The sequence below is a fragment of the Temnothorax americanus genome, unplaced genomic scaffold (genome assembly GCF_048541705.1).
Source record: "Temnothorax americanus isolate GAGA-0224 unplaced genomic scaffold, ASM4854170v1 Scaffold320, whole genome shotgun sequence".
Lineage (NCBI taxonomy): Eukaryota > Metazoa > Arthropoda > Insecta > Hymenoptera > Formicidae > Temnothorax > Temnothorax americanus.
In genome coordinates, this window is record NW_027509465.1 from 10001 (window position 1) to 21916 (window position 11916).

Genomic DNA, 11916 nt, shown 5'->3' on the forward strand with positions numbered 1-11916 from the left:
ATAAAATGTGATATATTTGTAAAGAAATTAAAATATTAGAATTATAATCGTTGTTTTTTGTACAGGAAAACAGATTAATGTGAGTAGTGTTACTACAGTACCATCGTGTCCTTCAAACGTTCAAATAAAGAATAAATATGTCAATGTACCACAAGTTGCAACATTCAACGATGCAAGTGGAAATAGTGCGTACGAAATTTTGCAAAACGGTATTATAATTTAAAATATTATGAAAAATAGAGTAATTATTATAAATATATAGGAATATTAAATTTAGTCATTAATGCATTTACAGAAAATAACCCAGTCCCATCTACATTTAACGAGAGGCTACATTCTGAAATAAGTAATATGCCTATAATAGTAGAAGGTATACATATACAATTGTTAAAATCAACAGATATTATTTGTAACATACAGCATATTAACTTCATAAAATTTTTTAGGATATGAGCAACTTACCGAAACCGTACAGGCTAGTAATATAAAAGGTAAATTATCCTTTTTCATATTATTAACACTTTGTACACACAAGATATCCGATCAGTTTTTCGTACATCAAATTGTTGAATTTGTATTGTAGAAAAGTTGGACCAAATATTACGGATGCAGGCAGCTACAAATATTTCATTGAGAAATATTAACCAACGATTATATAAAATAGAAGATGCCATTAAACACAAAAGCACAAAAAGCCCTGTTGAAATTAATGACGATCTCATCGTACCGTTTTTGCCACTTAAAACAATAGAAGAGATAAAACAATTTGAATGCTTACTGAGAACATCAAATGAGCCAGTAACACAATTTGTAAGTTTTACATTTCTTTACTATCCTTACAATTGTATTTTATTTTAAGGCTCCTGGTCCCTAAGCCGAGAACTCTGCGTTGACGGTGGTGACGTACCGTCGCGGCAGAAATAAACTCTCACCAATGGAGAATTCTGTCCTTTGTGACATGTTGACAACCTATTTTGCGTTGCGTTATATTTTTTTTATTTGCTCTGTACTTGTGCTATAACGTTTAACGTATTCGTGAAACTCGTGAAATTTAACGTATGATAAGATTTGCAAGAAATACATATGCGGAAGGAACATTCTCTACTCCTTTCGAGTCGTCAAATGGCTTGTTTTTCCGTATTTTTAGGCTTTGTTTTATGGCTGTTTGTTTATTGTCGAGAGAAAAGGATAGTATCCGTTAAATTTTAGAAGTGTGCTGAAACGATCTATAGTGATTTTTTATTGAAATGTCTTTTTATTTCGGAAAATACCGTAACATAAAATAGGGTAATTTCTCGCCTCGATAGCAAGAAATTAAATATGGCCGCGGTGACTTCCCAGGAGCACCCAGGAGCCTTAATATAAAAACACTTCATTAAAATGTTTTGCATAACATGTTTGTTGCTAACTACAGAGTAAACATTGCACAATAAAATTGACATATTCACTACTTAATAACTGTATATTTTATGATTATATTTCTACAAGAAGTTAAGAAAATTAGCTTAAGCTCAATGGAATTATTTTTATTTTTTTTGGATTTCTTTTTTTCTGATGTACGTTATTAATCAAGAGTTCCGCGGTGAGGAACCCAGGAGATTTAACTATGTGTAAAAGTTTTGTGGATGAAAACATGCCTATAATTGTTTGAATAAAAATATCTTCACTAAACTTTATCATATTCTCTTATAATATTATACTGTTCTATCAGTAATTCATTGAAGTAAATGTAAAATATATTTCTTAATTTTTTCTTTTCTTTACAGAAACAGTTTGTATCAAAAACTGGTGGCAATAATGCCAAAGATCACATATACAAATGTTTAAAAAAATTAATAACAAATGAGTGTGCCATGAAATGTTCATGGAAAGACTTACGTAATAACTTTAAAATATCCAACTTATATTCTATCAAAATTATGAAAAGTAAGTTATGGACGTATATGTATGTGTCTATATGTATGTGTCTATATGTATGTGTGTCGCTGAATTTACCAATTTTTTATTATAATGCTTCTATTAGTTTTATATGATTTTCTTTTTCTAGAAGAGATAACATCGCACTACACATGTACAGAATCTGATTTCGACAACACTACGGCAGAATGGTTACGCTTTGCAAATCAAAGGAACAAAAGAGAAAATCAAGCTAAAGAAAATAATGCAAAATGTAACGAATGTAATGAAGATAACGAATATTAAATATATGTATAATATAATATTTATCAAGGTAAAGTTAAGTTCAAAAGATTTGTTTTTGTGAAATTTTGAACTTTTGAGACTTCTGATGACGCTAAAGCAATTATGACTACAGAATCTATAAAATGTGAAGATACTGAATTTATAAGAAATTGTACTGCAAATTACAATGCAGAAAACACAAGAAAGGGAGGAACATAGGAAAAAGAAAGTAGATAAAAGAAATCAACTACCACACCAAAAAGAGATGCAAAAATTAATGCGGAATAAACATTTATAGGGACAGATAATTGTTTAAAAGTATTTTGAATTGATTAAAAGTAAGAAATTATTTACTTTTCTGGTATTTCCACGATATATACGTAAATTATATATGTATACATACATATATATATATAAATATATAAAGTTATTATTTTTATTACTGTAATTAAATCAAAGACCTGTTATTCCTAGATGTTGCGTTTCCCAGATAACACACGTCTTAAAGAAATCATAAAAATATTTAAAAGATGTTGCGATAAAACATCTTCCCAAAATCTTCACATCTTCAATATCACTATTTTATAACAACATAATAATTATATAACAATTCCATAACATTTTTTTTACAATTACAATTGCTTTTTTATTACAAAAACTTATAATAGAAATGTAATTTATAGAGAAAAGAATACTTTTTTCAACATTATTACGTAAAAAATGGATATAATTTCTTGTTAAAAATATATCTTATTATATATATAGTTTATTAACTTTAGCATAACAGCCAGAAAGTGGACTTGGTTTACAATCATTTCCCTATTCATTCACACACACACTCCTCCTCATGCTCCTACATAACCTATTAAAATTTACAACTTTACAAAATTAAAATACATCTTATTATATTCTTAATTATCTCATGTAATTATTTTTACAATACACACAATTGTTTAAAATATGCGCAGTAGAATTAAACGTATTTTTAGAATATTTTTGTGACAAAACAAATTTCTCTTTTAATCTCATCTTGCATGATATATAAACATAACAAAAAATCTTTTAAATCTTTTGAAATACATTTGTATAGAAATCCGCAATCTATTAATTATTTTTATATTGAAAAGTATATTAATGTATATGAAATAAAACCATATAAAAATACAATATATTCATTTATTAAACTTGTTAAACAAATATATATATATATATATATATATATATATATATATATAAAGGAAGATGTCCTGACTGACTGACTGACTGACTCACTCACTCACTCATCAACGCCTAGCCCAAACCCCTGAACCAAATTGTTACCAAAAGTATATGAAATAAGGATAGAATTTTTCGGGGAGTGCCACTATGTGTATAGTTCTTTGTTACCAATTTACTGGAAACCGGTTTTTCTAATTCTTCTAATTTTTCGGGAAATAATTGATCAAATCTCAACAAATTATAGATCAAACAAGGGTAGAATTTTCCGAGGAGTACTATGAAGTGTATAATTTTTTGTTACCGATCTTTTTGGAAACCGGTACCGACATTTTTTCAATTTTTCGGGAATTAAGGTAGGCGTCTCGCTACGTGCTAGTCATGTGACTGTTTGTAGGTTTTCACGTTCAGAAATATATTTCAGGCAATTTTTGCTAAGGGAAAAATAATTTTATGAATTATGGTGTAAAATTTCATACGTGCCAAAGTATGTTACTTTTTCCAAATTATGTGATTTTTCTCATTTGACTCCGTTTTGATCAGCTGATCATGCGAGTCGTCGAGAAAGGTTACAAGTGAGGTTACATCTCCTTTTCGATTGAATTTTGACAATTACTGAGAAAGGGTTTCAAAACGCATGACAGGGGTGTCAATTACTATCCAATTCGGCTAAGAAAGACGAGCCTCATAACCTGCAACTACAGTGATTAGCCAGCGGCTTGCCAAGTCTTCCCAACCTTACCTCGACCAAAGAATGTCTGCTCGATTACCGCATTTTCACTAAAATAAACTAAAAAATTAGCAGCGAAATCTCCGGTAAACTATATATTTTATGGTTGCATCGGATTCTTCGAAATCTAATGTACAAAAAGCAATGTTTTTTCTCACTTCATCTAATCGAAAAATGCGAAAAATATGTGATTGAAACCGTGATAGAGCCTTCTTTTTCTGGCCGTCTGTATGAAGTAATGCAAAATTTGTGATTTTCGAGATCGATTTTCTAGAGTAAATAGTCGGTAAGGAGCCACAGATAAAATCGACTGCAAAGCTGATCATATAATTTGATATAAAATCCAAAATCGAGATTTTAAGAAATATAATAAAGAATAATAGAGAATAAATATAGAGAATTTTAAGAAATATACAAATGTCTATTTGTCACTATACTGTTCCGCTATTCCGCGCAAATTGTGCTCCATATGTAATAGAAGAAACAAACTCGCGGAACACGAATGCATCAAAATCCGTTGTCAACGCGGATACAGTATACTCCAACAAATTTCGGAGCTGTCTAATCACATTGAAAAAGAAAGCTTTTACATACTTCGATTACTTTATTATTTTATAAAAGTGGCAGTATAATATTATAAATCCAAACATCATGTCGATGGTTATTATGAAGTATCTTATGCAAGCCAGGGTATGTATGTACATTACATTACATACATACACGATAATAGCGGATTCCGCTTTTTCGCTCAAACGTGCGGAGTGCGGGACTCAATTCGCGGAAACGCGGAATCTAGTTACTATTCTGTTCCGCGTTTCCGCGTTTCCGCGCTCAAACTTTACGTGCAATGGCCTTTTTAAGGCTAATTTATAGAGGCCGTAACCGTTGATTTAAGCCGTAATCTTTAAGAAATTGACCAATCACAGTCGAATGTGAGAAGAATAATCGACTGTGATTGGTCAATTTCTTAAAGATTATGGCTTAAATCAACGGTTACGGCCTTTATAAATCAGCCTTTACATTACTTGTGACGGGATCAAAATGGGATGTTTTGATTGGTTAAAGGTGAAATTTCATGGGCAGTGAAAAGTAGCAGCAGATCGTACTGATTGGCTACAAAATAGAGAAGTTCTAGGAACTGGAGAACTTCTCTATTTTATAGCCAATCAGTACAATCTGCTGCTGCTTTTCACTGCCCATGAAATTTCACCTTCACTCGAGTGAGCTCCGGTAACTTAGCCGGTCAACTTCGACTTTATTAATTTTTTTTTGTTTAATTGTTTGTTGGTTGTTTGTTGGTGATTGTTGGCATAATTACAACGTTTGTTGGTTCTTAATTTTTTTGTAAATTAAAAAAGAAAAATTAACGTTAAGTTAGCCGGAAAAAACTCATTTTTAATTAAAAAACGGCCTAATCAATGCATAATCGTTTGCTGATGATTGTTGGTCTAATTTTAGCGTTTGTGGGTTTATTATTAGTCTTAAAAACGAAAAATTATCTCGGTAATCGACACTGAACATGCTCTGCGGCCACATGCGCATGCTCAGTGGCCGCACGCGCATGCAAAAGTGTGCGAATTCGAAACGTATTTATACTTATATAATGCATATCACTTATTGTTAGCTTTCAATGATGAATATATCTTATATGATATATCAAAGTACATACGTGGGCGGGAGGGCTTTGGGTAAATATCCCGTTTAAGGGACCCACTTCCGATGACCTTGAATTTGACATATATTGTCAAGGACACCCTCCCGAGTAACATGCAAGTGATTTTAGTCGGGGATCGCTTTTTATTAAAAAGTTATAAACAAAAAAAGTTTGGAAAATATAGCAGCTATTTTGAGTTTTAAAAGGTATAAATGACTAATAAATATGTCGAAATAGTTCACGCATACACTTTCCACGCGAACCTAGGTTCACCCCCACCCCCCGTTTTTGTAGATTAGTGACGCGCTTTAAACAGTTAAATACTTTTAAAGCGCGTCATCTAACCTATGTAGGTAGTATTTAACTGTTTAAAGCCCGACTAAAATCACTTGCATGTTACTCGGGAGGGTGTCCTTGACAATATGTGTATATGTCAAATTCAAGGTCATCGGAAGTGGGTCCTTTAAACGGGATATTTACCCAAAGCCCTCCCGCCCACGTATGTACTTTGATATATTGTATAAGATATATTCATCATTAAAAGCTAACAATAAGTGATATGCATTATATAAGTATACATACGTTTCAAATTCGCGCACTTTTGCATGCGCGTGCGGCCACTGAGCATGCGCATGTGGTCGCAGAGCATGTTCAGTGTTGATTACCGAGATAATTTTTCGTTTTTAAGACTAATAATAAACCAACAAACGCTAAAATTAGACCAACAATCATCAGCAAACGATTACGCATCGATTAGGCCGTTTTTTAATTAAAAATGAGTTTTTTCCGGCTAACTTAACGTTAATTTTTTTTTTTTAAGTTATAAAAAAATTAAGAACCAACAAACGTTGTAATTAGGCCAACAATCACCAACAAACGACCAACAAACGATTAAAAAAAAAAAAATTAATAAAGTCGAAGTTGACCGGCTAAGTTACCGGAGCTAACATCGGACGTGATCGGACGCAATGTGAATCCTCCATAACCTAAATCGCGTCCATGGCGTCCTTCACCTTCACCCGAGGAAAGCGAAAAAACTCCCCATGGCGTCCAGGGCCGCTCTCAGATTTCCTTCTAGTTCTACCGAAAATCGAAACAGCGATCGTGAGTACCGCTCTCAGGCTTTTCCATTCTCTCTGGTACGGCCGTTTGTGGATAGTTCACAGGTATTTATTATAATATGGGATATTTATGTGTAAATAATATTTATTTCGTTTATTGCTGATTGTATCTTTTCAAGCAGAACATCATCATGCCTAAGGATTTTCAATCGTTATCAAAAGGACAAAAAGATCAATTAATTCAGATTGAATTAAATCGTTATAAAGATTCAAAATTGTTGTTACATTCAACTCCTTTAAACATATCGTCTAATTTATTAGATAAAGTGGAAATTGTTTCCATAAGTTCTGATAATACATCCTGTGGAAGTCATACGTCACCCTCATATGTAAACGAAATAAATGAATTAAGTATAGAATCGCAGTTTGAAACACAAAATAACGAAGAGCAAGATATTGAAATAAAATATAACGTCTCTGAAATAACAAATGTTTCTGACTGCACGAATAATATTACTTTATGGGATGATTTGCAAACATTCATTATTGATTGTAACATAGCACATGACGCTGCTAGCGATTTACTTACAATTCTGAGAAAACATGGGCATGTAGATTTGCCTAAGGATGTTCGACTTTTGCTTAAAAATCAACAACGTTGGCGGCCTCGTACAGTTAATGGTGCAAATTGCAGTAAGTACATGCATTATTTTATCTCGCCTGTACTTTTAATTATGTGTATAGTGACAAAAGAATAATGTGTACACACACACAAACACACACACCCACACACACACACACACACACGCACACGCACACGCACACGCACACGCACACGCACACGCACACGCACACGCACACGCACACGCACACGCACACGCACACGCACACGCACACGCACACGCACACGCACACGCACACGCACACGCACACGCACACGCACACGCACACGCACACGCACACGCACACGCACACGCACACGCACACGCACACGCACACGCACACGCACACGCACACGCACACGCACACGCACACGCACACGCACACGCACACGCACACGCACACGCACACGCACACGCACACGCACACGCACACGCACACGCACACGCACACGCACACGCACACGCACACGCACACGCACACGCACACGCACACGCACACGCACACGCACACGCACACGCACACGCACACGCACACGCACACGCACACGCACACGCACACGCACACGCACACGCACACGCACACGCACACGCACACGCACACGCACACGCACACGCACACGCACACGCACACGCACACGCACACGCACACGCACACGCACACGCACACGCACACGCACACGCACACGCACACGCACACGCACACGCACACGCACACGCACACGCACACGCACACGCACACGCACACGCACACGCACACGCACACGCACACGCACACGCACACGCACACGCACACGCACACGCACACGCACACGCACACGCACACGCACACGCACACGCACACGCACACGCACACGCACACGCACACGCCCACGCACACCCACACGCACACGCACACGCACACGCACATGCACACGCACACGCACACGCACACGCACACGCACACGCACACGCACACGCACACACACACTCACACACACACACACACACACACCCACACACACACACACACACACACACACACACACACACACACACACATTGTGCGGCGAACGCGTGATCGAGCGCAACAATATATATATATATATATATATATATATATATATATATATCAGGATGTGTCATTTTGGAGCTACTTTTTTTTTTCATTTCACGAATAGCATATAAACTTGCAGGAAGGTAAAATAAGATACCTGTTAAAGTTTTGGCCCTTAATATTAATATTAACAAGTCGCTCATCGCGATTTTTTATTTTTCATTTAGTAAGATAGAAAAAATGTTATAACTATCTAACAAACAGTAATACAGCATTGCTCCACAAGAGATTTTTGTAGTAAATTTACCGATCTACAAAAAAGATGTCTTATCATTTTTTTATAAATTCAACCGTTCAAAAGATATTCAAAGTTAAAGTTTGAAAAATTTTATAAAACTTGTTTTTGCTTCTTATGAATTTTGTATCATATTGACTATCAAAAATTATGAAATAATCAATACATATTTTTGTAGAAAATTTAACGATCTACAAAAAAGGTCTCTTATATTTTTTTCATAAATATAACCATTTAGACGATATTAAGATTTAAACCTTATTATCGTCTAAATATTTATGAAAAAAATATAAGAGACCTTTTCTGTAGATCGTTAAATTTTCTACAAAAATATGTATTGATTATTTCATAATTTCTGATAGTTGATATGATACAAAATTCATAAGAAGCAAAAACAAGTTTTATAAAATTTATCAAACTATAACTTTGAATATCTTTTGTACGGTTGAATTTATGAAAAAATGATAAGAAATCTTTTTTGTAGAGCGGTAAATTTACTGCAAAAATCTCTTGTGGAGCAATGCTGTATTACTGTTTGTTAGATAGTTATAACATTTTTTCTATCTTACTAAATAAAAAATAAAAAATCGCGATGAGCGACCTGTTAATATTAAATTAAGGGCTAAAACTTTAACAGGTATCTTATTTTACCTTCCTATAAGTATATATGCTATTCGTGAAATGAAAAAAAAAGTTTCTCCAAAAAATGACACCCTAATATATATACACATAATAATTCGAAAAATTGTACTAAATAAATATCGTTTTTTTTTTTAGAATGGGTCAATAACTGTTCACCAGAAATAGTCGAAGAAAAAACATATATAAACTTTATTAATAAACTAGCATTTAATAAAAGAAAGTATATTAAGATGCAGAAACAGCAACGCCAACAATGTTCTGATGAAAATGATAGTTTTGAAGAAGAAGAAATCTCGCGAATAAACGAAAATGATGAAAATGAAAAGAATGACAATGTTGAATTCGGTAAAAATTAGTATTTTATTTATTTAAAACATGAATTATTGTAAAATAAAATGTTTTAATAAAATATTTTTTCAGATGACAACAATACATACATGGAATTATAATAAAACAGATAACAAAAAAATAAATAAAAAAAACAAAAAGTAACAAATATATTAACCGGTTTGAAAAAAATTTTACATAAAACATTCCAAAAATGTTATTTGTGATATGCGTTTGGTATTAAGGTATTAATTTTAAGTTTTATTAGTATTAAGATGTTTCATTTTAAGACATTTCTCAATTTTAATTTTAATTTTATTGAAATTAAATTTTTATTTTTATTTTTATTAAGGGGTTTTCCTAGTGTGACAGGGCTTTAAATGAATGATTTTTAAAAGGAAAACGACAAAGCCAATTGATGAACAACTTCTTCCACATATTTTATTATATTTCAAGAGTGCATACAAATTTTTTCAAAATTTTATATCTGTTATTAAAGCCCGTACCAGCCATTTTTTGGAGCGCCGCGAAAAACCGCGTCCACGATTGCAGCCGTTGTAGTTATCTGAAACAAAAAAGCAAAAGGATTCTTAATCTACTTAAGTGTGGCTATCGTCTGAAGCAGAATCATGAAAAAATATTGAAAATTTTAAAAATTATAGCGATTATTGAATTATTGAAAATATTAAAGCGATTAATAAAAATTATAGCGATTATAATTATTTAATAAAATTATAGTGATTATAATTATTTTCAATAATTCAATAATTCAATAATCGCTATAATTTTTTAAATTTCCAATATTTTTTCATGTTTCTGGTTCAGACGATAGTCACACTCAAGTATATTAAAAATCCTTTTGCTTTTTTGTTTCAGATAACTACAACGGCTGCAATCGTGGACACCGTTTTTTCGCGACGCTCCAAAAAATGGCTGGCACGGGCTTTAATAACAGATATAAAATTTTGAAAAAATTTGTATCCACTCTTAAAATATAGTAAAATATGTGAGAAAAGTTGTTCATCAATTGGCTTTGTCGTTTTCCTTTTAAAAATTATTTATTTTAGGTCCTGTCACACTAGGGAAGCCCCTTAAGATACAATACATTACACATACACATACACAAAGATACACATACAGATAAAATACATATATTAATTGTTTTAAATGGTTAAAAATTTTTTTTTGTTATGACATAATATTAGTTTAATAGGTTAATGAGTTTAGATAGTATGCAAGAGTACATGAAAGCAAATAAATATATGTTTTTTTGTACCTTAGAAACAAACGTGTGCGATTTCTTAGATTTTTTCTGACTCTCCTCCTTATATGCTATTTACCACATTATCATATTAACATGCTCTATGTCATGTATATTATCGGTGACTTGCAGTGGAGTTTTTATTTAAGTTGTGTTTCAGATGATTAATAAGAAAAAGATTTATTATATAAATAAATTTTATAACATTATTAATTGTGACACATGTATGTCTATATGTATCTGATTAATTAACAATGTTATAAAATATTTTTGGTAATATTTTTTTAATATTAAAAATCTTAGATTCTAAATAATAAATCTAGATAAATATTGCATTTAACAGAGCAACGAGATACGACAATATAAGTCAAAGTCACAACCGCATCTCGTTGCTCCATTAAACGCAATTACAAATTTATCAAAACCTATACTATGAATCACCGATGATGTATGTGATATGGAACATGTTTCATTACGATTTAAAAAGTAGTAAAAATTAATACATTCATAATAAAATGTACTACAATAAATGTTTTCTCCAATAGTCCTAATAAAGTATTCTTTTGAATTCAGTAAATATTTTATTAGGTTTAGAAAATTTGTTTCAATTGGATGAATAATTTTTTCATTCGAAAAATATTAACTGAATTATAAAAATACTTTATAAGGACTATTGGAAAAAACATTAATTAAAATTTAGTACATTTTTCTATCAGTGTATAGGATCTAGAGGGTTTTAGGAGGTTTAGGAGGGTTTTACCGATAACTCCTCTTTTAAACCTCAAAATGGGAAACAGTCCGTTTTCTGCCGTTTTCAGGCACAAAGTAGGAGCTAAGTACAATACAATTAGAACC

The 11916-nt window shown here is 32.7% G+C and overlaps 1 protein-coding gene and 1 long non-coding RNA gene across 5 annotated transcripts in view; both read left to right on the top strand.

Moving 5' to 3' along the window:
• Positions 1-2620, top strand: part of LOC143901243 (uncharacterized) — a 2912-nt gene extending 292 nt beyond the window's left edge. The window contains exons 2-7 of one of the 4 annotated variants that reach the window (XM_077413365.1): positions 66-209; positions 296-370; positions 447-491; positions 584-810; positions 1767-1926; positions 2051-2620. In XM_077413365.1, coding sequence (XP_077269491.1) covers positions 352-370; positions 447-491; positions 584-810; positions 1767-1926; positions 2051-2202 — 603 coding nt within the window. In that variant the 5' untranslated portion in view covers positions 66-209; positions 296-351 and the 3' untranslated portion in view covers positions 2203-2620. Of the gene's footprint in view, positions 1-65; positions 210-277; positions 371-446; positions 492-583; positions 811-1766; positions 1927-2047 lie in introns of all 4 variants that reach the window. The other 3 variants (XM_077413363.1, XM_077413362.1, XM_077413364.1) reach the window with 3 other exon arrangements.
• A 3828-nt stretch (positions 2621-6448) lies between these two features.
• On the top strand, positions 6449-7260 carry LOC143901242 (uncharacterized). The gene is made up of 2 exons (XR_013258025.1): positions 6449-6946; positions 7024-7260. It is a non-coding gene; the product is annotated as an uncharacterized LOC143901242 (long non-coding RNA).
• The last annotated feature ends 4656 nt before the right edge of the window (positions 7261-11916 follow it).